This window comes from Sus scrofa, chromosome 11, assembly GCF_054392235.1.
Source record: "Sus scrofa isolate SSC_HxYL_T2T_F1_AM1 chromosome 11, Sscrofa_HxYL_maternal_Yorkshire_Landrace_v2.0, whole genome shotgun sequence".
Taxonomy (NCBI): Eukaryota; Metazoa; Chordata; class Mammalia; order Artiodactyla; family Suidae; genus Sus; species Sus scrofa.
Window position 1 is genome coordinate 75387070 of NC_139393.1, and position 25047 is coordinate 75412116.

A 25047-nucleotide genomic window follows, 5' to 3' on the forward strand; every position below is an offset into this window, starting at 1 on the left:
TCTGTCTACTTGGGTTACTGGTTACTGAGAGAGGGGTACTGAAGATTCCCACTGTGTTTGCGGATTTATCTGTCTCTGTAAGTTTTTGCTTTGTGTTTTTGAAGTCTTTTCTCAGCCCTCAAATTCTGTGATCCATGGTGTGCCTTCCCCACTGTGTTTTATAATGAAAAATTTCAAACATGCTGAAAAGTTGAAGGATGATATAGTGAACACCATAGACCTACCACCCAGATTCTACAGTTAACATGTTACATATTTGCTGTATTAAATATCCATTTTCTTTTTCATCATTTCTTATTTTTTGATGCATTTCAAAGTGAGCTGTGGTCCCTTTATCTCTAAATCCTTAAGCAGAAATGTTAACTAGAATTTAATAATTATTTGAAGTTCTTTTGTTGTTGTTTTGAGGTAAACTTTTCATATGGTGAAGTGTACAGAGCTTCCGTTGGTCAGTAAATCTTGCTATCTGTAGCAATACTGTATAGTTGTCCTGTGATATGGGACTTCCTGCACTTTTGTATGTTATCTTGTTGCTTTCCTCCTAGGTTTCTTGGATCTGATTTTTGCTCACCTTAGGAGGACTTAATGGAAGCGTTATCTGATTTAAGTAATTAGGTTTGTATTTTTAGGCATTTAGTCCTAGGCAGAATTAAAATGGTTGTATAAATAGAATCAGTTATTAATTCAGTAAATATTTTATTTATTTTTAGTCCTTATTTTTAATCGTGTTATATGTATAACACTATATATATATAGTGAAATTTGCCCTCTTAACCATTTTTTGGTGTACAATTCCATGGCATTAAGTACATTCACCTCGTGTGCTTTTCATCTTGCAAAGCTGAGACTCTGCACTCATTAGTCAGCTCCCTATTCCTCCCACCCCCTAGCCCCTCACAACCACCGTTCTACTTCCTGTCTCTAAATTTGACTACTCCGGTACCTCATCTAAGTGAAATCATACAGTGTTTCTCTTTTTGTGTCTGGCTTCTTTCCTTCAGTATAATGTCCAAAATATTTTATCCATCTTGTAGCATGTGTCAATTTCCTTCCTTTTAGAAACTGAATATAATTCACTGTGTTCCATTGTATGAATGTACCACATTTCGCTCATCCACTTATCCGTCAGTGAACGCTTGGATTGCTTTCACCAGTATTTATTGAGCATCTTTGATTAGACAGACACTTACTGACTGCCTTTATGGACCTGATCCTGTTATAGGCAAGAGAGATACTGCAGCAGTGACTGTACAGACAAAATTGATGCCCTTGGGAACCGTGTTTTTTCATGGGGACTGAGGATGGGGAGATGGACAATACACAAAGAAATGTGTTTCTTTCTTTTTCTTTTTTTTCTTTTTTAGGGCCACACCTGCAGCATATGGAAGTTCCCAGGCTGGGAGTAGAATCAGAGCTGCAGCTGCTGGCCTATGCCAACAGTCACAGCAACGCCATATTCTTAACCCACTCAGTGAGGCCATAGCTCAAACCTGCATCCTCATGGATACTAGTCGGATTGTCCCCACTGAGCCACAACAGGAACTCCCAAGAAATGTATTTCTTGATTCTAAATTTTTTTCACATTTTAGTGTTTCTAGTATTGGGTTGTACCTCACAATTGATGACATCCTAGAATTATATTTGACAGTGTTTCTTTTTTTAGTGGCACCTAAAATAGTGATGTATTTCAGTCAGTTGGAGTGATAGATTTGGTGAATCACTGATAAGTCAGTTGTTGATAAGTGCTACAAAAAAAAAAATGATAATAATCCAGAACAAAGGGGATAGAGAGTTACATAGGGTATCTACAAATAAGGTGACATTTGAGCAGAGCACGTGTTCAGTACAGATATTTTTTTCATAGCAGGACTTCCTCCCTGAAGGATGTCGTGTGTCGGTTCACCTTCTGGTTCTCACTGTGCACTGGTAACAGCTTGTGGACGGTGACTTTGAGTAGCAATGGTGTAGCTGGTAGAGCCCTGGTAGGTGGCAGTGAAGATGGGGTTTGGGAACATTTTGCAAAATGGGCCCAGATCTTGTAGGCATGGTAAGAGTGAGGCTTACAGAATTTCCCATCTTAAGACCGGGCCCAGGAGTTCCCATCGTGGCACAGTGGAAATGAAGCCGACTAGGAACCATGAGGTTGTGGGTTCGATCCCTGACCTTGCTCAGCAAGTTAAGGATCCTGCGATGCTGTGGTATAGGCTGGCAGCAACAGCTCGGATTGGACCCCTAGCCTGGGAACCTTCATATGCTGCGAGTGCATCCCTAAAAAGCAAAAAAACCCCAAAAAACTGGCAACAGTTCTTCTACTTCCTCAGAACAAAACTTTGGAGTCGTCTTTGCTTTCTCCATTTGCCCCATACTTTGCACCCAGTTGGCCTGCAGATTCTGCCTGCTGTACCTTCCAGACACACCCCAGTTCTGACTCTTCTCACCGTCCCCACCCAGACCACCCTGGTCCAGGCCGGCATCCTCTCTTGTCTGGATTATCGCGGTGGCTTCCAGATGGGTCTCCCTTCTTCTGTGCTGCCATCCTGTAACGTCTTCTCAGTTTAGCAGCCAAAGCGATCCTTTGCAAACATGCCTGATCATGTTGCTCCTCTGCTCAACGTCCCCCAAAGCGCCCCACCAGGCTCCGAGGAAAGGATAAAGTCCTTACGGCCTGTCGGGCTCTGCACTGTTTGCTCTGTTCCCTCCCAGCTTTGACCTACCTTTGTGCTTTGCGCTTATTCTGGGTTTAGCTGCCTTGGCAGCCTTACTGTTTCTGAGCGTGGTGTTGTCTCAGAGCACTTGTGCTTGCTCCTTTCTCTGCCTGGAATTCTGTTCTCCCAGATATCTGCAAGGCCAGCGTCCTCATGTGTCTGCTCAAATTTCCCCTTATCAAAAGGCCTTCCAGGAGTTCCCGTCGTGGCGCAGTGGTTAACGAATCCGACTAGGAACCATGAGGTTGCGGGTTCGGTCCCTGCCCTTGCTCAGTGGGTTAACGATCCGGCGTTGCCGTGAGCTGTGGTGTAGGTTGCAGACGAGGCTCGGATCCCGCGTTGCTGTGGCTCTGGCGTAGGCTGGTGGCTACAGCTCCGATTCGACCCCTAGCCTGGGAACCTCCATATGCCGCGGGAGCGGCCCAAGAAATAGCAAAAAGACAAAAAAAAAAAAGGCCTTCCAATGACCCTTCTGCTTTCCCCTAAGCCAGGATGGGGTAGTTGTGCTGCAGTAGCAAACACCTCTAACATATCAGGGCCCTGAAATGACAAGGGTAGATTCTCACTGATGTTGTCCTGCCACTGAGAGTCACCTGGGAGGGCCTCTTCCATATTGTCTTCAACTCCAGGATCGGGTGGGTAGCTTAGCCCCCGTCTTGAGCATCGGCCCAGGGAAGGACCGCTCACTGGCTCTTTAGTGTTTGCCTGGAAGTGATGTCTGTCACGTTGACTTGGCCAAAGCCAGTCACGTTGTCATAGCCAGCTTCAGTTAGGGCCAGGTGGGAGGGTCGCAACCCTGTCGGGTGTGTGGAGAGAGCAGGAGGTCTGTGGGGGATAACACAGCCTCGCTCTGTGGCATTTGTTTCTTTCTGACATGATGCGTATTTACCTTGCTTTGGGTATTTTCTTTTCTCTACTGTCTAGACTGTAAGTACCACCAGGGGATGGACTTTGTCCATCCATTGCCGCTGTGTCCCAGGGCCTAGGACAATGCATGATCTGCAGGAGGAGGTGCTCATGAATTGCAGAGAAGGAGGAAGAATAGAATGCCAGAGCAAATCACTCCTTTATTCATGTGGTGACACAGAAGCCATTGGCAGTGTGGAGCAGGAAGGTTTGAGGAGAGAGCACACTTTTCAGAGAAAAGCAGTACAGTCACTGGTCAGTGGAAATGAGAGACCAGGACCTGGCAGGGGCATCTTGCAGCTCAGCTGTGTGCTTTTTCCCCAGTAACATCGAGTCACTCAGAAGCCAGCAAGGAAGAGGCAGGAATGAACGACAGGGTCCATTTCGCAAGGCAGATGAAGGCCAAGTTGAAGAGGAAACGTGGTCTTAGCTGCCCCTTCACGGTGCACCACCAGCACCCCAGCTCCGACTGGCGGAATAATGAAGGAGAAGCTTGTCTTTAACCGGGGAGGCCCATTCCCCTGGGGTGGTGACCGTGGCAGTTGGAGCAGTTTCCCCATGTCCATTCTTTATTGCCTTTACTTCTCATAGTACTTTTGAGGTAGCTCCTCTTACCTTCATTTTGCAGAGAACTGAGGCTTAAATTGATCTAGTTAGAATTTGGGTTGGTCCAGCTCACAGCTGCAGTGCTTTCCTGGGGTGGGGTAGGGGGCCTCTGTTGGCCATCTTGGTGGTGAAGACAGCGTGCAGCCCCTTAACCAGTTCAGATGTTAGTGAGACCTTACCAGAGAGGAAACAGTTGGGCTATTTTTATATACTCGAACAAGTGCGGTAACCACATTACCAACCGTAACTAGTAGATTCACTCCCAGGGAATTTCTCATGAGTGCTGTTGAAGTGCGCCTCGCACAATCTGAGAACGTCCCTGTCGGTGACACTGTCGTGGGGCCTGGCCTGTTGACATTTCATCCACCCAAGGAGCTGTGCTGGGCTTTACGGCCACACAGAGAAGAGAAGGCAGGGCTCCTTCAGGAATCTTTAATGTAGTCGGAAGGGCCAAGCAGGTTCCAGACCCAGACTCCTCAGGTGGTACCTGGGCATGGGGGCGGGGGTGGGGGGAGCCCCAGGCTAACATGGGAGGTTCTGCCGCTGAAGGAGGAGGTGGAACCCAGCTATGCTCTGAAGGCCACAGGAGGTTTAGACCAGGCTCTTGATTGGAAAACAGACTCGGGCCCCAGGAGGACCGTGGAAGGTCTCTGCAGGCTGCTGTCTCTGCAGTGTCGGCACTGTTAGTGGCTTTTTAAATTTCTTACAATAAATGTTTATGGATGTGAATCCCAGTCATGCTCAGGAGCTCACTGGCCACATTCCACGGAGAACATACGCCTCTTCTACTCCTTTACGCTTTGGTGACCGTGTTCTGAAAGTGTAAACTTGGTTTGGTCTCATGTTAGAGCCAGATGCCAGTGAAGCGCCACCACCGCGACATCCACTCTGCCCAGTGCCCCTCGATCACTTAGCTCTGCGGGAAGATGTTTTGAAACAATGCATTAATAAGGATTAAATTCCAGACTTTGTGAACTTTGTCTTCATTCTAATTCAAAAGAAGTGACCTCTCTTGCTTTTCACTTGTGTGGTTTTAAAAATCTTAGGGACAGTCATTCTGAAAGCAGTTTTCTCTCTCCCTGCAGACAAGGCACCTCTGTCCAAGAGCCTTTTACTGGTCCCCAGCGCCCTGTCCCTCTTGCTGGCCCTTCTCCTGCCACACTGTCAGAGGTTCTTTGTGTACGACCTCCAGGCAGTCAAGGACGAATTCCAGGTAAGCTCTGCCCCGCTGGTCCTGGGAGGGGAGAAGGTGGACTTGTTTCTTTGATTGACCTTCCTTTCTGCCATTTTGGTCTCTCAAAGCCTCTCAAGTTGTAAGAAATATTATGTATTATTAGTGTTCCGTTAACAAGTAACCTTTCTCCCTGCATTTATTGGTAATTTTAGCAAAGCAGATAAGAATGAGCTAGTTGTAATATTTGCTTTTACACATCTTTTCAGTTTCACTTTTTGCTTACAGAAATGCAGTTTTTTAATGGAAATGCAATTTTTAATTTCAGGAGAATTAAACAATGTCAGATCTGGTTTTTGAATGATTCGTATGTTATTTAACATTAAAAAAAAAAAAACTTGCCTTAGTTTGAATATGTGAGCCAAGTTCTTTCAGCTCTAATAGATCGTGAATTACTGTGAGTTACTTTTATAGTGGTGGTTAAACCAAGTAGGAAATTGCTCTTGGGTTTTGTTGCTGGGAAGAGCGGAAGTCTACGACTTTTGAGATTTATGGCCTGACCTCATTGAAAATGGTGGTGCTGGGTCTTGTCTATGAGTTGCGGTCCAAAAGGGGTGTACTGATACCAAGTCCAACCTGGCAGGGGTTTCCCCACACCAACAATAAGCAATTCGCAGACACTGGCTGTGTGTCCTACAATTCAGCTCAATTCTGACACCTTCTCCTGGAGCCCGCATCAGATTCCATAGGGTGAGGGCTCAGTTCCACAAGGTGCCCACCCCACCTCCACTTCAGATGCCGGTCTCCAGCCCAGGTTGTCACCTCTCCTTCTGACTGGTTAGCTATAGATCCGTTTCCATGGCTCCGTCCTCAGGATCAATCAGTTTGCTAGAACAGTGCATAGAACTCAGAGAAACATTGTTCTTACTGGATTACCAGTTTGTTATTAGAGGATGTGAGAAAGGACGCAGATGAACATCCAGATGGAGGGCACGTGCAGAGCAAGATTAGGGGCGAGGGTGCGGGGCTTCTGAGCTCTCCCTGAGCCCCACTCCCCCCGTGTCCATCAGCCAGGAAGCTCCCAGTCCTTTGGGTTTTCATGGAGGCTTCATTACCTAGGCACGACTGCTTAAATCACTGGCCATCGGCAGTGGATTCACCCTCGACCCCACTCCTTCCCCAGAGGTCAGGGGGTGAGGCCAGAGGTCAGGGGATGGGGCTGAAAGACAGCCCCTATTCCTCATTTTTTCTTCACTTTGGAAATTCCAAGAATTTTAAGAGTTGGGGCAGAGGGCGGGGGAGACCAAACATACATTTCTTATAAATCACTATGTCACAGAGTTTGAATGCAAATCATGGTTATAACGTGCCATTTTTTCTTTACTAAATGCTTGATTAGCCATTTGAAGGATAACCACTCACTCTTGAACACTGACACCTTTTTGTCATTGCTCAAGTGAGCTGCACCAAGTTTCTGTGATTCGGTTATTTATCTACACTACTGCCCTCTGTCCGAATACAGTAGAGTGTGATTTTAGTTACTGTCACGCTCTGGTTCTCAACCCCGGCTGCACAATAGAATCACCTGGATAAACATTCTTTTTTTTTTTCTTTTCCTTATTACGGCCTCACCTGTGGCATTTGGAAGTTCCCTGGCTGGGGGTGGAATAGAAGTTGTGGCTGCCAGCCTACACCACAGCCACGGCAGCAGGAGGTCTGAGCCGTATCTTGACCTACACTGCAGCTTCTGGCAAGGTTGGATCCTTAACCCAGTGAGCGAGGCCGGGGATGGAATCCGCATCCTCATGATGGATTCTAATTGAGTTCTTAACCCACTGAGCCACAGCGGGAACTCCTGCTTTTTGCTTTTTTTTTTTGATGCCAAGACCTCACCCTAGTCTGAGTCACAGAGCCTCGTGATTGGGGCCTGGGCATTGGTGTACTTTTTAGAAAGATCCACGGGGGACTCTAGTGTATGGCCAGCCCTGAGAACCACTTCTGTAAGGGAACGTAAGGCCTCTACCCCTGAGTTGGTGCCTTTCTGATTTGGGGAGATTAAATTGGTTCACCTGCAGAGTTCCTGTTGTGGCTTAGTGGTAGTTAATCCGGCTAGCATCCGTGAGGATGTGGGCTCTCTCCTTGGCCTCTCTTATTGGGTTACGGATCCAGCGTTGCCATGGGCTGTGGTGTAGGTAACAGACATGGCTTGGATCCCGAGTTGCTGTGGCTGCGATGTAGACCGGCAAGTGCAGCTCTGTTTTGACTCCTAGTCTGGGAACTTCCATATGCCACAGGCATGGCCAAAAAAAAAAAAAAAAAAAAAAACAAACAAACAAAATTGATTCAACTGGTTAAATTGGTAGCAGTTCCCTTCTACTGCACCACTTTGTGGGCATCTGTGCTCAGAGGTGGTAACCTGCCTGGATGGAGGACAGCCACCCTTGTGTCCACAAGGCTGAGTAGCCATACTCTGCTGCTGGAACCTCTTAAGAAGGAAGCCTCGGTGTGTGTTTCTAAGAGCTGCAGAGATGCGGAGAGTTTCAGTTCCGCCTTGGGAAATCTAAGCATGCATATACACAAGAAGGTAGGGCACAAGTTCCTGTTAAATCCTCTGTGACTGATAAGTAGGGACCAGTGTGTATGTTTTTTGGGGTGGGGGCAGACTCAACCCTGCAGAGCCTTAGCAATGGGAGTTCCCCATTTGGTCTAAAGGGAAGAGTAAGTGTCAGTTGCCAGGTGGGAGAGGAGAGCATTTGACTTGCTGAAGCAGTAAGAACTTCAGACCCTCAGGAGTGCTGGGTGGGAGGTGTGATTGGAGACTGATGTGAGATTAGGTTGGATGAGGACAGGAGGGCAGCTGGTGAAGGCCTTTATGTTGCAAGTTCAGCATCTCCTGGATCTTGGTGGTTGGGCGACCCTGCCTTTGATCTTCTTCAGGTTGAAATGCAGAAGCAGTGGCTTGTGGGTCCGTCTTCACAGGGAGCAGCCGCCTTCCCGCCAGTACCTGGTGGGTTCTTCTCATACCAGGTCTCAGGCTTGTGTGTCCTTGAGTGTACTGAGAAAACACAGATCACTTAAAAGTGTAGCTTCTAGTATCATGTGTCACTAACTGAAAACAAAACAAAAAACGGGCCTCTGTAGCCCCAATTTGTCTTGCTTCATGAAGTCTTCATCTCCTAGATTTTCCCAGCGGCTCTCAGGGCCTGGCCCTGAGTAGAATCCCTTCGTTGGAACTTTAAACGTGTGGAAGGAGACTTGGCGCTGTCTTCCATGGTTTCTACATCTGCCATTCTGCAAAGACGATAGACAGCAGCTTTGGACATTTGCAGAGTACTGCACAGCTTACAAAGCTCTCATGCAGCCTGTCTCACACCATCACAGTGGCATAGAACACTAAAGTGTTCTAAAGTCCCAATGTGAGTCTGCTGCAAAGTCAGGGAATTTCTGAGGGAGGAGAGGTTTAGTTTCGAGATGTCACCTCTGTTCCACGTGTGTGTCCATGATGTCATTTCTAACTGATCATGGTGCTACTTCTTCTTGAACGCAGCTATGGCCTTAGCACAGATTTGTAGGCAGCCATCCCCAATTTGGCTTGATTGGCAGGTGAAATGAACTCTAGTGGCCGTCCCTGAACTGGTCCAGTGCCCCGATAGTTTACTCATTACTGATGAGTAAAGTCAGCCTGCTGCCTTGCTTGGAGGTGAGACAGATGCAGAATGTTTTGACAGTTGGGGTAGTTCATTTTGCATTTGTATTCTTGTTATTATTTCTGTTAGCAAGAGCACAGGTGGATGACCTGATACAAGTGAAATACTCTCTTGGTGCCTCAATTTTCTTCTCAAGATAGAATGAACATAGGCATACGTTGGGTTTGGTTCCATATCACAAAAATAAAGCAAGTCACATGAATTATTTTGTTTCCCAGTGCAAATTAAAGTATGTAGTCTGTTGAGTGTGCGGTAACATTATGTCTAAAACACAGTGCACAGGCCTTAATTAAAAATACCTCATTGCTGAAAAATGCAAACCATCATCTGAGCCTTCAGTGAGTTGTAATCTTTTTGCAATAGTAACAGTAAAGATCACTGATAATCACATAATATAACACATATAATAATAATAGAAAAGTTTGGAGTTCCCATCGTGGCTCAGTGGTTAACAAATCCAACTAGGAACCATGAGGTTGCAGGTTCGATCCCTGGCCTCGCTCAGTGGGTAAAGGATCCAGAGTTACCGTGAGCTGTGGTGTAGGTCGCAGATGCGGCTTGGATCCCTCGTTGCAGTGGCATAGGCCAGTGGCTACAGCTCCCATTCGACCCCTAGCCTGGGAACCTCCATATGCCATGGGGAAGCGGCCCTAGAAAAAGACAAAAAATAAATAAAATAATAGAAAACTTTGAGGTATCGTAAGAGTTACCAGAATGTGAGCAGAAGCAGGAAGTAAGCAGATATTGTTGAAAAAACGGTGCCAATAGACTTACTCCACGCAGTGTTGCCACAAACCTTCAATTTGTAAAAAACACATAATCTGCAAAGTAAAATAAAGTGAAGCACAATAAATCAAGGTATGCCAGTAGTACCAGTGTCCGTAGCAGCATTATTCACAACTAGCCAAAAGGTGGAGATAATACAAATGCCCATTAAAGACAAACGGAATTTTTTTCTTTTGGCTGTGCCCGTGACATGCGGAAGTTCCCGGGCCAAGGATTGAACCCATGCCACAACAGTGGCTAGAGCCACAAATGGATTTTTTTAATGTGGTATATACATACGTGGATTTCTTTTTTCTTTTTGGGTCCGCACCTGTGGCATATGGAAGTTCCCAGGCTAGGGGTCTAATTGGAGCTTCAGCTGCTGGCCTGCACCACAGCCAGAACAATGAAGAATTTAAGGTGTATCTGCAACCTGCACCACAGCTCACAGCAACGCCAGATTCTTAGCCCACTGAGCAATGTCAGGGATTGAACCCACACCCTCGTGGATACTAGTCAGGATTGTAACCCTCTGAGCCAGAACGGGAACTCCATGTACATGGAATATTATTTGGCCATTAAAAGGAATGAAGTTCCAATTCTCACTTCGGCATGAACCTTGAAGACATTACGCTAAGTGAAATAAATAAGCCAACACAAAAGGTCAGGTATTGTATGATTCCATTTATGTGCAGGACGTACTTAGAATAGTCAAATTCATAAAAACATAAAGTAGAATAATGGTTACCAGGGGCTGAGGGGAGTAGAGAATGGAGAGTTATTGTTTGATGGCTACGGAGTTTCTGTTTGGGATGATGAAACAGTTCTGTTGATGAGTGTACAATAGTGTGAATGCTTTTTTTGGTTTGTTTTATTTGGGGGGGAGGGGCATGCCCATGGTATGCAGAAGTTCCCAGGCCAGGGATTGAACCTGAGCCACAGCAGTGACAACACTGAATCCTTAACCGCTAGCCTCCAGGGAACTCCCTGTGAATGTTCTTAATGCCATGGCATTCATTGTACACCTAAAAATAATTAAAATGATAAATTTTATGTACATTTCATCAAAATAAAACCAATACCAAAAAACAGGGTTAATGTTTCTTTTACCTGTTTATAAGGTAATTGTGAAGGGGAAATAAGATCAGAATGTTTTGCAGGGGTCATTGGGTGTATCTTTTAAAGTGTAGAAAATATTTAAAAAGACTCATATAGGTCTTCGAATAGCTCTTCCTTCTGTATCCCTTTTTATGTTTTTTATCCAACCAGAATGATCTAAATAAACTAAAAGTCATTTTAAAATTTTGAACCTAGTAATATTTAACAATAGTTGTCTTAAATTGCTATGAAGTAGGTTGATCATTAAAATTAAGCTCAGAGTTCCCTGGTAGCCTAGTGCTTAAGGATCCAGTATTGTCACTGCTGTGGCTCAGGTTCATTCCCTGGCCCAGGAGCTTCTACATGCCATGGGTGCAGCCTAAATAAATCAATGAAGTTTAAAAAATATGTGAATAAAATTAAACTCAGAAATTTGTATTTTTGGGTTTATCTCTAAATTGATTTCAGATATGGTTTTGCTTTATTTAGTAACATAAAAATGAACACCTGGTAGCCTTTCATTCCAGTTCATAAATAATTTTATTTATTTATTTTTTGTCTTTTTGCCATTTCTAGGGCCTCTCCCTTGGCATATGGAGAGTCCCAGGCTAGGGGTCTAATCAGAGCTATAGCTGCCAGCCTAAGCCAGAGCCACAGCAACCAGGTATCCAAGCCGCATCTGCGACCTACACCACAGCTCACGGCAACGCCGGATCCTTGACCCACCAAGTGAGGCCAGGGATCGAACCCGAAATCTCATGGTTCCTAGTTGGATTCGTTAACCACTGAGCCACGACAGGAACTCCCATAAATAATTTTTTTAATCTTACTAAACACAGGCTTAAAATTTTTTCAAGGAAATTTTGTTGTTGTCTTAATGAAAATACATTCTGTTATAATAAACACAAAATTTTGAGTGCCATTATATGGAAGGGATTTTAGTATGAGAGCGTCAATCTCATTTCTTAGGGAAGTCACATATGTAACAGTTCACCTTTTTTGTGGGCGTCATTACTTTGTTTAGAGTATAAAAAAATAATCAGTATAAAGTAAATATAATAAATTGCTAAGGAAGAGACCTATCTTACTCTTTTTGTTTTTCTTTTTTAAATTCCTATCTAGATTTGGAGATTGATATGTGGAAGAATAATTTGCCTCGATTTGAAAGATACTTTCTGCAGTAGTCTGCTTATTTATAATTTTAGGATATTTGAAAGAAGATATGGAAGCAGGAAATTTGCAGTAAGTTTTTACGTATTTTCCCTTTGCTATTTAGGTTGTAGAAAAAAAGTTGTTTTATTATTTTTAAGAAGTTTTATTTGGTTAAGCTTAGTGTTACTATTAACAATGATCTTTTTTTTTTTTTGGTCTTTTTAGGGCATATGGAAGTTCCCAGGCTAGGGGTTGAATCAGAGCTGTAGCCGCTGGCCTGAACCACAGCCACAGCAACACGGGATCCGAGCCGCATCTGTGACCTACACCATAGCTCACAGCAACGCCGGATCCTTAACCCACTGAGCAAGGCCAGGGATCAAACCCGTGTCCTCATGGCTACTAGTTGGGTTTGTTAACCACTGAACCACAACAGGAACTCCTAACAATTATCTTTTAATTACATGATCCTCAGGTTTGGAACATGAACATTACCTCAAGGAAATAATTAAATTTAAGTCACTAGTAAAATAAAATAATAGTGATGGTAATGATAATAGATAATAACATTAGTATAAATGGGCAGTAAAAATTTTAATTAAGGGTTTTTGGAGTTCCCGTCGTGGTTCAGCGGGTTGAGAACCCGATTAGTGTACTTGAAAATTCAGGTTTGATCCCTGGCCTTGCTCAGTGGGTTAAGGATCTGGTATTGCTTCAAGTTGCAGCGTAAGGTCGCAGACGAGGCTCCAGTCTGGCATTGCTGTGACTGTGGTGTAGGCTGGCAGCTGCAGCTTGGATTTGACCCCCTAGCCTGGGAACTTTCATATGCTGCAGCTGTGGCCCTAAAAAAAAAAAAAATCAGAGTTTTACTTCAATAAAATTCTGATCACTTATTTTGGCTAATGGTTCATGTGTTACTTACAAAAATAAGTCATGCTCTAAATATCTTTTCTTCAATGCACTTAGAAATTATGGAAGTTATTAATGTATTTAACCAATTTGGTTTTACTCCCTCATTTTGAAAAATATGTTCAGACTTCAAAAGTATAAGTGTGTATATACCTGAGCTGGTTCTAATTAAATAAAAGTTAGTTTATTTTTAGAAGACTCCTCTCTGTAATGTTCTTCCTGTTTTATTTTTAGTCCTTTTTGCTGGGCTCCTGGGTTCTGTCAGCCGTGGGTGACTTCATTCTCGTGGAAGCTGTGCAGTATTCCTTTGGTATCACTGCAGCCAGAAATTTGCCTTCTGGATTGTAAGTAGCTCTCAAAAGTTTAGGTCGGTTCCTAACTACTTAAATCTGCTGCAGAGCATTATTGTACATGAAAGTCAGTAAAATAATATTTACAACTTTTGAATATAGTAAAATTGATTTTATGTTTAAAAAAAATCTGGTATATACTTAACATTTTCTTTATGTTCTTGAAACAGAATCTGTTTTTACATCCACTTTTTCAACTTTCAAATCCCGTATTTTAGAGAATTTTTAATGAATTTTCTGTTCTGGTGTGAAAGATAAAATTGTGTTTTCATAGTGAAATTTTGTCTTTGTAACTTTGTGAACTAATTAAACACAAAAGTACAAAGTTTAATTGGATTAGATTAGGAAACAAAATTAATTTGTCTGAAGTTGTTTCTGAAGAATGATGCTTTTAAAAATGATACTGTTTATATGTTTCTACAAAAGATAAAAGAAAAGTGTTGCAGAGGTTAGAACTTTGTAGGCACCTGCAATGGGCAGCCTAACTCCCAGTGTCTGTGCTTTCACGTTGTGTTGGTCTTCTTTAAAAACAGAACCCCAAAAAACATGTTTTAGTTTATGATAACTGGTATCTAGGAACAGAGTTGCGAGTGCGTGTAAATGGCCTTAAATATCTGAATTAAATATCTGAGACTGTATTTAGGGATGAGACACTATGAAGAACAAATTTTACTTACGTGTACATGTTTACAAGTACATGTTTAAAATTCGTTGTGTGCAGGGAGTTCCCTGGTGATCTGGTGGTTAGGACTTAGCGTTTGTCACTGCTGTGGCCTAGGGTCAGTCCCTGGTCTGGGAACCAGGTTCCCACATCAAGCCGCTGCACGCTAAGGCAAAAAAAAAAAATTCTGTGTATACTAACGTCAGCCTTATTTTAATTTTCAGTATGTATTTTTTTGAGAACTATTAGACTGTTTAATGTATCTTAATTCAAAAATTCAGTTTGAATCTCTTTTTAAAAATAAGGGTAGTGATCGCATAGTTTTCACACTTATATTGTCAATATTAGTGGTTGTAGCTGCCCTTCATGAGATTTACTGAACTGTGACTGGCACGAGTGATCTTTAGCTGTCTTAATTGTATGTAATTCTGAATAATATTTTAGTGGACACCCTTAAAGTTCTGTGTGATAATTATCAAGCAGTTTTTGAGTTCTACAGGTTGTAATTGCCATTAGACTGAGAAGTTTGACTGTTTTGCTATTGTGGAAAACACTGTGGGTCATTAGGAATGAAGCAAAATCACAAATCATTGGTTTTCCCCAGACATTTCTTATTCAGGCCGATTCTTTTTTGTTCTTTATATGGCCTACTGAGTTTGTGGAAGGATCGTGTGTGTCTTGTGTATTTGTGTTAGAATAAATTTGGGGAACGAGGAGTAACATATCTTTTAATCCTTATTTACGTTGTCCCCTTGTGTGATAATTTTTCTCTGTTGCATATAGAGTCACGTGACAGGTATATCTCTGTATGAATGACATTTATTTCTTTATGGAATCTTAACTGGTACACATAACGAAGATTCAGTTTTGAAGTTGGTGGCAATGTTTTTAATAATTCTTGAAGCCAGACGGTATCTACCTATTTAAATCTTGGGTTGTAGCAAGAATTGGCAAATTTGAGTAAATTCTCAAGTTACAGGATTCCTGCTAAAGGACAATTGAATGTTAATTTAGACATCACCTGAGTGAGAATGTATTTTTCCTTCCTCTTAAATCACGAAACATTACAGTATGGCTTTTTTGAATCTTGAAGCATCCTCAAACATAGACTTCTTGGAACATAAATCTTTTCTTCAATAAATAAACTCTGCATTTTGTAAATATAAAATACATTGGCTGAAAAGAGTGTTTCCTCTTCTGAGTTTTATAATTTGCAGTGTTTTCCACATAACCTCTTGTTACCTTTCTCTTTCTCAGCCAACTTTATTCTCATTCCCTCCAGTTCTTCACTTCTCTCTCTCTCTTGCTTTTTTTTTAACCTCACTGGTATTAAAACTTCTCTTAGAAAGGTCACCATTAACCAAGTGATTGCTAAAGCCATTAATGGCTTATTTTCACGTGTCCTATTTGACCTTTCAGTAGCACATTCAATGCTTTTGACATTTTCTCAAGCTTACTCCTGGTGCTTTGTCTGGGCCATCTTGTCCACTCCCACGACTTCAGCCACCTTAGCATCTGTTGTTTGTCTCCCAGCTCTCCATTGCTAGTCCGTGTAATTTTTCTGATCTTTCTTTGGACATATTTCCTAAAGACTTCTAAGACTGAAAGAAAACTCATCATGTTCAGACACTCCTGTCTCTTCTGATCACCTCTTTTTAAAAAAAATTTTATTGGAGTATAGCTGATTTATAATGTGGTGTTAGTTTCAGGTGTACAGCAAAGTGATACGGTTATACCTGTACATCTGATGGCCCTTTTCTCTATTCTCATCTCTTCCTCCTTCTGTACTCTTTAATTCAGTGGCACTTCCATCTACTCAGTCACCTAAGCTGAAAATAGTTCCCTTTTCTCATCATTGGAGTAGGGCACCAACTTGTATTCATTCAAAGCCCTATAAACCATCCCTTCAACCCACTTGCTTCATGCCTCCTGTCATTATCTCAGTCTTTTTTTTTTGTTGGGGGGGGGCATGCCTGTGGAATACAGAGGTTCCCAGGCCAGGGATCGAACCTGCGCCATAGCAGTGACAATGCTGGGTCCTTAACAGCTGGGCCACCCAGGAACTCCATGTGATTATCTCAGTCTTAACTAATCCTTTCTTGCCTAGTTTTTGCATTAATTCTCCAACTAGTCTTCCTATCCATCCAAAGCATTTTATGCAAGGTTTTTAGAAGTTATCTTTCTAAAATACAAGTTTGACCATCCTTTTCAAAACCTTTAAATCAACCTTTATTTTATTTATTTATTTATTTGTTTATTGTCTTTTTGCCTTTTCTAGGGCCACTTCCTGCGGCATATGGAGATTCCCAGGCTAGGGGTCTAATTGGAGCTGTAGCCGCCGGCCTACACCAGAGCCATAGCAACGCAGGATCCGAGCCGCGTCTGCAACCTACGCCACAGCTCACGGCAACGCTGGATCCTTAACCCACTGAGCAAGGCCAGGGATCGAACCCGCAACCTCATGGTTCCTAACCACTGCGCCAAGACGGGAACTCCTAAATTAGCCTTTAAATCTCCATTTTCTTCAGAATAGAAATCAACTCTTCTAGAATGTCATCAAGGCAGTGCAAATGCTAGAAGCTTTGCCATTACATAAACCAGATTTATCTGAGGGTCCAGCTCTGCCATGTACTACTTGTGGGTCTTCCTGAGCAAGTTACTTCTCTCAAGTTCCCTTTCCTGAGCTCAGTTTATAGATGACCTTCATATGTGACTTGAGGACTATACTCTGTACCTCACAGGGCAGTGGAGGGCATTAAATAAGCTCATCTGTGGAGACATCCTAGCAGTAGCAACCTCTCCAGGCATAAATTTTTTTTTTTCTTTCCTTTCAAAGCCCTGGTAACCTGACCCCAATCCAGTGTTTCAAGCCACTCCCCCATCTGTCTTCAGCTCTCTGAACATGCTGTGTGTTTGTATTCTCCTGCCTGCTTGGCTTTCTTTCTGCACCCTGTTGCCCTCTGGCAGGGTTAATTGTCCTTTTATGTATAGCCCAACACATTAAGATCCCTATTAGCATTTATAGCATCGTAGCATCATTATCATTAGAATGCTGAATAAAATTATTTTTAATTAATTGTTCTAGATTATCTAAAGTTTTTGTTTTTTGTCTTTTTAGGGCTGTGCCCACGTAGTACCCAGGCTAGGGGTCTAGTCAGAGCTCTAGCTGCTCGCCTACACCAGAGCCACAGCAATGTGGGATACGAGCTGTGTCTGCGACCTACATACACCACCGCTCAGGGCAACACCGGATCCTTAACCCACTGAGTGAGGCCAGGGATCAAACCTGCGTCCTTACGTACACTAGTCGGCTTCATTAACTGATGAGCCACGATGGGAACTCTTAAAGTTTTATCGTGAGAATCATGACATACATTTTCACTTTTTGCACTTTGTGTCAACAGAGTCTTTAGTTCTGTTTTGTGCTGTCAGATTCTTCTCATCAAGAAGAAGTCATTGCAAAGAACTCATCGTTTAATCACTTATGTAAGAGCAGATTAATCTGCACAGGGGAGAGCAGGCAAGTGACTGTTGTCACATATACCATAAACCTACATATCAAATACGGGAGTAATTTCCCTTGTTTCTGAAATAAGAATTCATTTAATGATACTTACTAAAGTATCTTGCCACCTGACTAGTCAAGCTTAAAACTTCAAGAAGTTTTCTCTGGGAGTTCCTGTCGTGACTCGGTGGAAAGGCATCTGACGAGCATCCATGCGGATGCAGTTTTGATCCCTGGTCTCCCTCACTGGCCTTGCAGTGAGCCAAGGCGTAGATTGCAGACATGGCTTGGATCCCGTGTGGCTGTGGCTGTGGCTGTGGTGTAGGCCGGCAGCTGCACCTCTGATTCAGCCTCTAGCCTGGGAACCTCCATGTGCCATGGTTGCAGTCCTAAAAAAGATTAAAAAAAAAAAGTTTTCTCTGTGTTGAAGAGCTCCGTCCTACTACCGTCTTGACGACTCCTTTGCTATGTGTGGCTATGAGAACGTTTACTTGCTGTGAGCTTGTTTACTTTTTATTATTGAAAATTTGGTGGTTGACGTGAAAGGAGAACTGAGCTTGGTTTCTGATCCTGGGGCTTCAGCTGAGAAAGTACATAACCTCTTAGGACCTCATTTTCTTTATGTTTAAAGCGGAAGAATTGGATTGGAAGAGCATCTGAGGGATCCTCTAGTACTAAAATGCTGTTTGATGATTGGACTCCTTTGTGTTTATGTTTTTTTCAAGAATGTGAATTTGCCCAGGTTATAGAAATCTATTTATAGCCAATGTGTTTATTTGATCCTTAAATGTGAAGAATAATACAGATGATCAGCAAAGAGGAAGTTATGGTTGACTATTTGTTGTCTTCCATAATATTTAGAATAATATGTTTACAGATTATAGTTTACTTCCTTTCCTTTTTTTTTTTTTTTTTTTTTTGTCTTTTTGCTGTTTCTTGGGCCGCTCCCACGGCATATGGAGGTTCCCAGGCTGGGGTCTAATTGGAGCTGCAGCTGCCAGCCTACCCCAGAGCCACAGCAATGCGGGATCCGAGCCGCGTCTGCGACCTACACCACAGCTCACAGCAATGCCAGATCCTTAACCCACTGAGCAAGGCCAGGGATCGAACCCCCCAACCTCCTGTTCCTAGTCGGATTCGTTAACCACTGCGCCACGATGGGAACTCCTTCCTTTCCATTTTAAATGGAGAAATTACTTCATTAGGGGAAATTAAATGACAAGGCCAGGAGAAGAATTCAAGGTCCCTCCCTAGTACTATTTATACTGTGACATATGGCCTGGAAAAAAATCAGACTCTTCTGTAATATGATGTTTAATCACATAAGAAGAGCAAACTCCTTAGATTGGAGGAAGCTGTTTCACCCTAGAGTAGAAACCCCATGTCATAGGAATGAACTTGGACTATTGGGCAGAAATTGGATCTCTGGTTTGGTTCCCCTCACTGGTCTTAAGTAGAGTGTGGTGCGTTCTGGGCTCTCTGTAATAGTTGGTGATGACTATAGTCTGTTTCCAAAGGAAAATGAATTCAGAGTAGGGGGTGGCTGATGGCCATGGCCTTTACGGGCACCCTCAGGTGCTGGCTCCTGCAAATTTTGTCCTGCTGCAGATGTTGAGTTGAAAATAATTGTTAGTGTAGGGATCCTGGAAGTTTGGTGTTTAGAACACAAAATACTGTATTTAGACCACCAATTCTGCATGTAAGTTAAACAAGAGGAGCTACATCTAGTTAGAAAGTATTTCAGACAGTAGCGCAAGGAGTTTTTTTATGTGGGCTAAAGATCTGGCACTGTCACTGCGATGACTCAGGTCCTGCTGTGACATGGGTTTGATTCCTGGCCCAGCAAGTTACATATGCTGTGGGTGTGGCCAAAAAACCACATAAACCAAAAATCAGCAGCTCCATTATTTTGCCTCCTGGCTTGGTTGACATCATGATTCGCACATAGAATTAAATCCAAGAAGTCAGGTCAACCGTGTATTTAGATAAGGCTTGAGTATGAAAGACAAATTGGATGTTTTGCTCCCCAATACTTCTTGAACACAGTTTATACTACTTTTAAAAATAAAAATAATGAATTTATTAGAATACTTAAGTATATTGAATTATGCTGCCACAATAATAAGACTCTACAAAGAAGAGTTTAAAGTTTTTAATTTTTTTCCTCCAGGGGAGAAGGGACTCGATAACATCATACAAATATCCATTGACCCTAAGATAGTAAAGTGAACGTAAAGAGATGGGAGACAAAAAACGACCATTCATAACATTTCGCTGTTTATGTTGCTCAGTGACCGCAAGCTACCGGAGCGGAAGCTCTTTCTGCGCACGCTCCGAAGGTAGTTGCGGTACAGCATGACGCTGATGACTCGAGCCTGGAACTGCTTTGAAACAATGTAGTAGAGGATCACATCCAGACAGGTGCTGAGGTTCATGAGGAAGGTGGTGAAGGCACCCCAGGGGTTGTAGCTGTTCTCGTCCCCTCCCAGCATCAGGAAAGCAAAGCAGACGTGGAAAGGCATGAAGCAGACGAGCACCTGCACCATGAGTGTGATGATGATGCGTATAGACTTCTCCTTGACTTTGGGCTTCAGCTTAGACGTCTTGCCGTGGAGGAGACTGTGAATGATGACTAAGTAGCACCCAATCATGATGAATAGCGGAATCAAGAAAAAAAATATCAGTCGAGTGAAGTTCAGCACGTTTATAGCTTTTAAGTGGATGATGTCAGAAATCTTGAGGCAGGTGGCGGGAGTGGAGGCTCTGTCTGGGTCATCGTATAGCAGTAGGAGTGGGGTGGTGGTCGTCAGGGTCATTATCCAGACACCCACGCACGCTAGCACGGCCTTGCACGTGTTTTTAAGTTCCTTGGCGTACTTGGGCTGTACAATGGCCATGTATCTGTCAGCACTGATGAAAGCTAAAAGCCATAGCGCAATACTTGGATAAAAGACCGTGAGAGCTGCAAGAATCTGGCAGAAGTTCGCTCCAAAGGGCCATTCACCTTTTGCATAATAAAACATTCGGAAGGGTAAGGTCAATATAAATATTAAGTCCAGTAACGCCACATTCATCATATAGATGGTTACAGTGGTTCTCTTCTTGGTGGTACAGCTGAAAACCCATAGTGCAGTGACATTAACAAATAATCCGATTATGAAGATACAGCTGTAGAAGACAAGGGCTGCGATTTTGTATTCGTCGGGATGTGAGTTGTCAGAAGGGCCAGGGTGAGTTTGGTTGTGAGGGGTGGTCATCTTATAGTTTGTTGGTAGGCATGACACTTAGAAACTGTAAAATAGTTAAGAACAGGAGGAATAAAAGCCTGTGTTGAAAAATAAATGCTGAACATTCTCACATTCCACTGGGCATGTCAGTGGATTTTAATTTTGAGACATTTCATGTCATGAGTCAACGTATGTGTCTTGGTATTTAAGAAACACACTCCCTAGGTATTATTACTAGTAGGTACTAATCTATTAAGTGGCCTGTTGTGTCATAAGGCTGGCAAATTTATTCCTTTTCTCTCTTCCTGCCTACCTCCCTCTCTCCCCTAAAGAATAACCTTTTCTTTATGATATTTTTCCCCCAAAGTGTGGAATTGGGTAGCAGTTGTTCCTGTAATAGCTATCCTTTGATTGGGACTAACTGGGGAAAGGCCATGCTGAATTTTGAATCTTACAAAGTAGTTTTGCCACTTTTTATCATCTTCCTTCTCTTTAAATATTTGGTAACCCAGATTAGTAATGTTCAAGTAATGAATTTTTACTCATTAAATATAGTTTTAACATAAAATATGTATTAGAAACTAATAAAGGAACCATATAACTGATTGATTGCTGATTATTCACAGTAAACTCATTTGAAAGCAGCAACGTTTCCTTTTTACTGCTTTATCCCCACTGCCTGGTGAGTACATAGTAGATACTCAATGAGTGATATTTGCTGAACTGATGGATGAGTGAAGGAGGGAAGCTTTGGCAGAGTGATCCACAGCAGCGATTCTGGTTTGTCCATGAAGACCTGCTTACTTGGCCACTAAACCTGTTTTTTTCAAGGGGTAAACACTTCTTCATAGTATTATGTACTCTCTCAACTATCATTGGTTTAGAAATAGCCATGTTTTGTGCCAAGGTCTCCACATCAAGAACTTGACTCTCAAAACAATACATGGGCTACTTTTTCATACACAGTTGGGAGCGCCAGTGCTGTCTTCCAGATGGTGTTTTCCAGTGTCCTGGAAGCAGATTTCACTGCTGCAATAGTGTGCAGAAAGCACCGCCTCGGGAATAAGACATTACTGCGCGCACACACACATACACATTACTTTCATGCCTTCATTCTGCCTAGATGCAGAAGCGTACATATTATTTGTCAAATTTAATTTTTAAAAAGGACTATCAAAGACAAGTAGTTATTAAGTCAGTCGTTGACTTTATGTGTTTGCAGAAATTAATTCCCACCCCCACGTGTCCATTTCCAATGGAAAGGAATCCGGTTGTGATTGTAAATATCATTAACCCCCCTCAGCGTGAAACTTGCATTACTCAGAATGCAATGCCAGCAACGGTGGTTTTAAAAATAGACTCGCTACAAAGAGATGGAACCTTGAGGCAACCTCGTTGAAATATGGAGGTGTTAAGAAAAGTTTCCTTCAAAAATGTCACTTTGCAGAATGGTCTCTCTCTGTCTCTCTCTCTTTCAGCCTGAATCTCTCTTTAGTGAAAACTGTGGGCGGAGATTAGCCATCTGGTCAGTGGCATCATGGGCTGTTGGTAATTTAGAATTAACTCGAGCAACTGCTGTGGATAAACGCAAGATAAAAATTTGTTTTCTTCTCCCTCCCTCCCTCTTTCCTTTCCTTCCTACCTTCCTGACTGTGGTGAATTTGCCAAATATTTAGGGTTAAGTATGATTTTGGAGTAGAATTCTATATATTTAAAAGCATGTATTAATTAAAATTTCCAAATATTGGTGTGAGTAGAATATTAATTGCTATCAAATGAGAAAAATATTACATAGAAAAATTACATCTCCAGTATCACACAACGGAAAATAAATTTAGAGACTTGACTCTTTAACTTTCAGTGAAATTTTAAATAGTAGCAATGGTAATGTAAATGACATTTGAGTCCTTTTTCCTCTTTTAATGTTGTATCAGAACTCCCTCCACCCATTCTAATCTCCAGATTTTGTCGCAGAAATTCCTTACTTACGAATCATTTTTAAATAAATCTTTTCTCCTCATTGGGCTCAAATTACTTTTTTGTCACCAACAGTCATGTTTATTTGCTTAGGGTTGAAAAAAATATTTGTGATGCATGTGTTCTAAAGGCATTACCAATGCAAGTTGTACTCAGAGCACATAAATTTTTGGATAAATTGAAGCAATTGACTGTTAAGCCAGCATTTTAAAAGCTTTAGATTCCATGATTAGCTATAGCCTTCTCTTAAAAGCCTTTAAGTACGTTTTGTGAAACAATGTAATTGAAACCAAGTGACAAAGACTCCCAGAGATGTTGAGGGTTTTTCATACCGGCATTTTCTTTATGTTGAAAAAGATTACATTTACTATTAATGTAAAACAGGGTTGAAAATAAATGAAAAATATCAGTAATGCAGGAAGACGACAGTATGACCCATTTGAAGATCCTTCACCAACATACTTTGGTAACGTATTAAAATAAAACAAGTGTTTCGAGATTTAGTAAGTACAGCATTACTTCTGATAATCTGCGATGAAGTTAATGAAATGTTACTCACCTCCTGTCCATCAAAAGGCTGTGTTAGGAAGGTTTTTCAGTACACCCAGCTCTGTAAAAGAGACGTCTTTGAGTCGCTTGTGTCAAAATAGCTTTCTAGAAATGGTGTATTTAAGAAATGCTATATTTCTTTTGTTTTAGGATCTTCTGTTGCTTTAAAAAGTTGTTTCAAATATAATACTCGGTAGGAGTTGGTACTTGTTCAGCTGTAATTGCTGCTTTGTCTCTTTCAGGAAGTACTCTGTGAAATAAGGCTTTTCAGCTTATGACTTTACCCTGGATGTGGTTTTTCTCTTTCACAAATGATTTGTTTATGAAGTCATGCATAGCATAAGCTCCCTTTGACATGATGGCTTATATTTAAGAGGATCATACAAAAAGGGAGAAATGTCTTCAATTTTTGTTTTCCTTTGGTGCTTAAAGTCTGCATCATCTGTTGAAAGAGAATGAGATTTGATGTTGACTAGGATGGAATTGTAGTATAACTTCTTCACTTTCTAAGCTGTATGACTTTGTCTAATCACTTAAGCGCTCTGAGCCTTTGTTCCTATGTAGTTCCTATAGAGCTAAAATTGAGATAATACCCATCTGATAGGATTATGAGAACATTAAACCAGAAAAAACCAAGTGCTAGCCTGGCACTTAGTAGGTAACCCCCGCCCAGACAGTTAACCCTTTACTATAAAATTCTTAGAATCATGGAACACTTTTTACTGCCAAAACCCTTCTTTTTTTCTTTTTCTTTCTTTACAGCTGCACCTGTGTCTAGGGATCTGTGCCACAGCCACGGCAACACCGGATTCGAGATGCATCTGTGACTTTACGCTGCAGCTTGTTGCAAATGCCAGATCCTTAACCCACTGAGTGAGGCTGGGAATTGAACCCACATCCTCCCGGACTTACTGTGTCGGGTTCTTAACCCGCTGAGCCACAAAGGGAACTCCAAAACTGTTTCTAAATGGTTACATTTGTAGGATCCAATTATTTGTTTGCTTCTGCTCTGCATGTGCATTTATCTCCTTTAGTTCACTTTGCTTTTTTTAAGTCCCCTGTGCTTCAGATCCCTTTTCTGTCACAGGAAGTCTAGTAGTAATTCCTTTTGTGTAAGTGTCCCTACACATTGCTAAGAAAGGACTCTGAAAGTCTTCAGTGGAGTAATTTACATATTGGGAGTGTTTTAACCTAAGAAGGAAATGAAACCAGTGAAAAAGGAAGTGAGAAACCCAGTCATCGCTTGCCTAATAATTTACTTTTTCTTAAAAAAAAATTATGATTTCATTTGCGTGTTCTAAAATTTTAATTATCTTTATATTTGATTTTGTGTGGTTTGTCAACTTGTAAAATGTACATGAACTTAACTGGTTTTTTAATTTAAAAGTTTGAGAGCGCGTGCTCTTTTTCTTCCTCAGATAAAACCGTAGTAAGTTTGTGACTTAGACAAGTTAAGTATGTATGTGTCTAACTGGGTTGCTTTGCTGTATAGCAGAAACTGACACAGCATTATAAGTCAAGTATAATAAATTTTTTTTTAATTTTTTAAAAAAAGGAAAGAAAAATTAAGTCCTTTCCTGTGGTGATTAGAGTACTTTTGATTGTGACAATGCCAGAATAATAGGTTTTAGAAGCTTGGGCAGCCACCAGTGCAACCATTTCTTGTGTAGATGAGGATTCCAGGCAGAGAGGGCCGCTGATGGGTGACTTCCTGAGGATGCCAGACAGCAGGCCCCGCCTCCTCAGGTGCCAGTCCAGT

General features: G+C 42.1%; 2 protein-coding genes across 8 annotated transcripts in view; one reads left to right on the forward strand and one right to left on the reverse strand.

Annotated features, from left to right (window-relative positions):
* UBAC2 (UBA domain containing 2) overlaps positions 1-25047 on the forward strand; it is a 175930-nt gene that overhangs the window by 24027 nt on the left and 126856 nt on the right. For 5 of the 7 annotated variants that reach the window (XR_014819803.1, XR_014819804.1, XM_084982212.1 and 2 more), the window contains exons 2-4: positions 5303-5430; positions 12081-12200; positions 13254-13363. Coding sequence is in view for 3 of the 7 variants with exons in the window: in XM_084982212.1 (XP_084838338.1) it covers positions 5303-5430; positions 12081-12200; positions 13254-13363 (358 nt within the window). In the remaining 4 variants the exon portion in view is untranslated. Of the gene's footprint in view, positions 1-5302; positions 5431-12080; positions 12201-13253; positions 16365-17892; positions 19607-25047 lie in introns of those variants that run through there. The other 2 variants (XR_014819802.1, XR_014819801.1) reach the window with 2 other exon arrangements.
* Positions 19673-23561, reverse strand: GPR18 (G protein-coupled receptor 18). Its single transcript, XM_003131059.5, has 2 exons — positions 23299-23561; positions 19673-20826 (listed from the first exon to the last, which is right to left on the reverse strand). The coding sequence occupies exon 2, from the start codon at positions 20790-20792 to the stop codon at positions 19797-19799; it is 996 nt and encodes a 331-aa protein (XP_003131107.1). The 5' UTR covers positions 20793-20826; positions 23299-23561; the 3' UTR covers positions 19673-19796.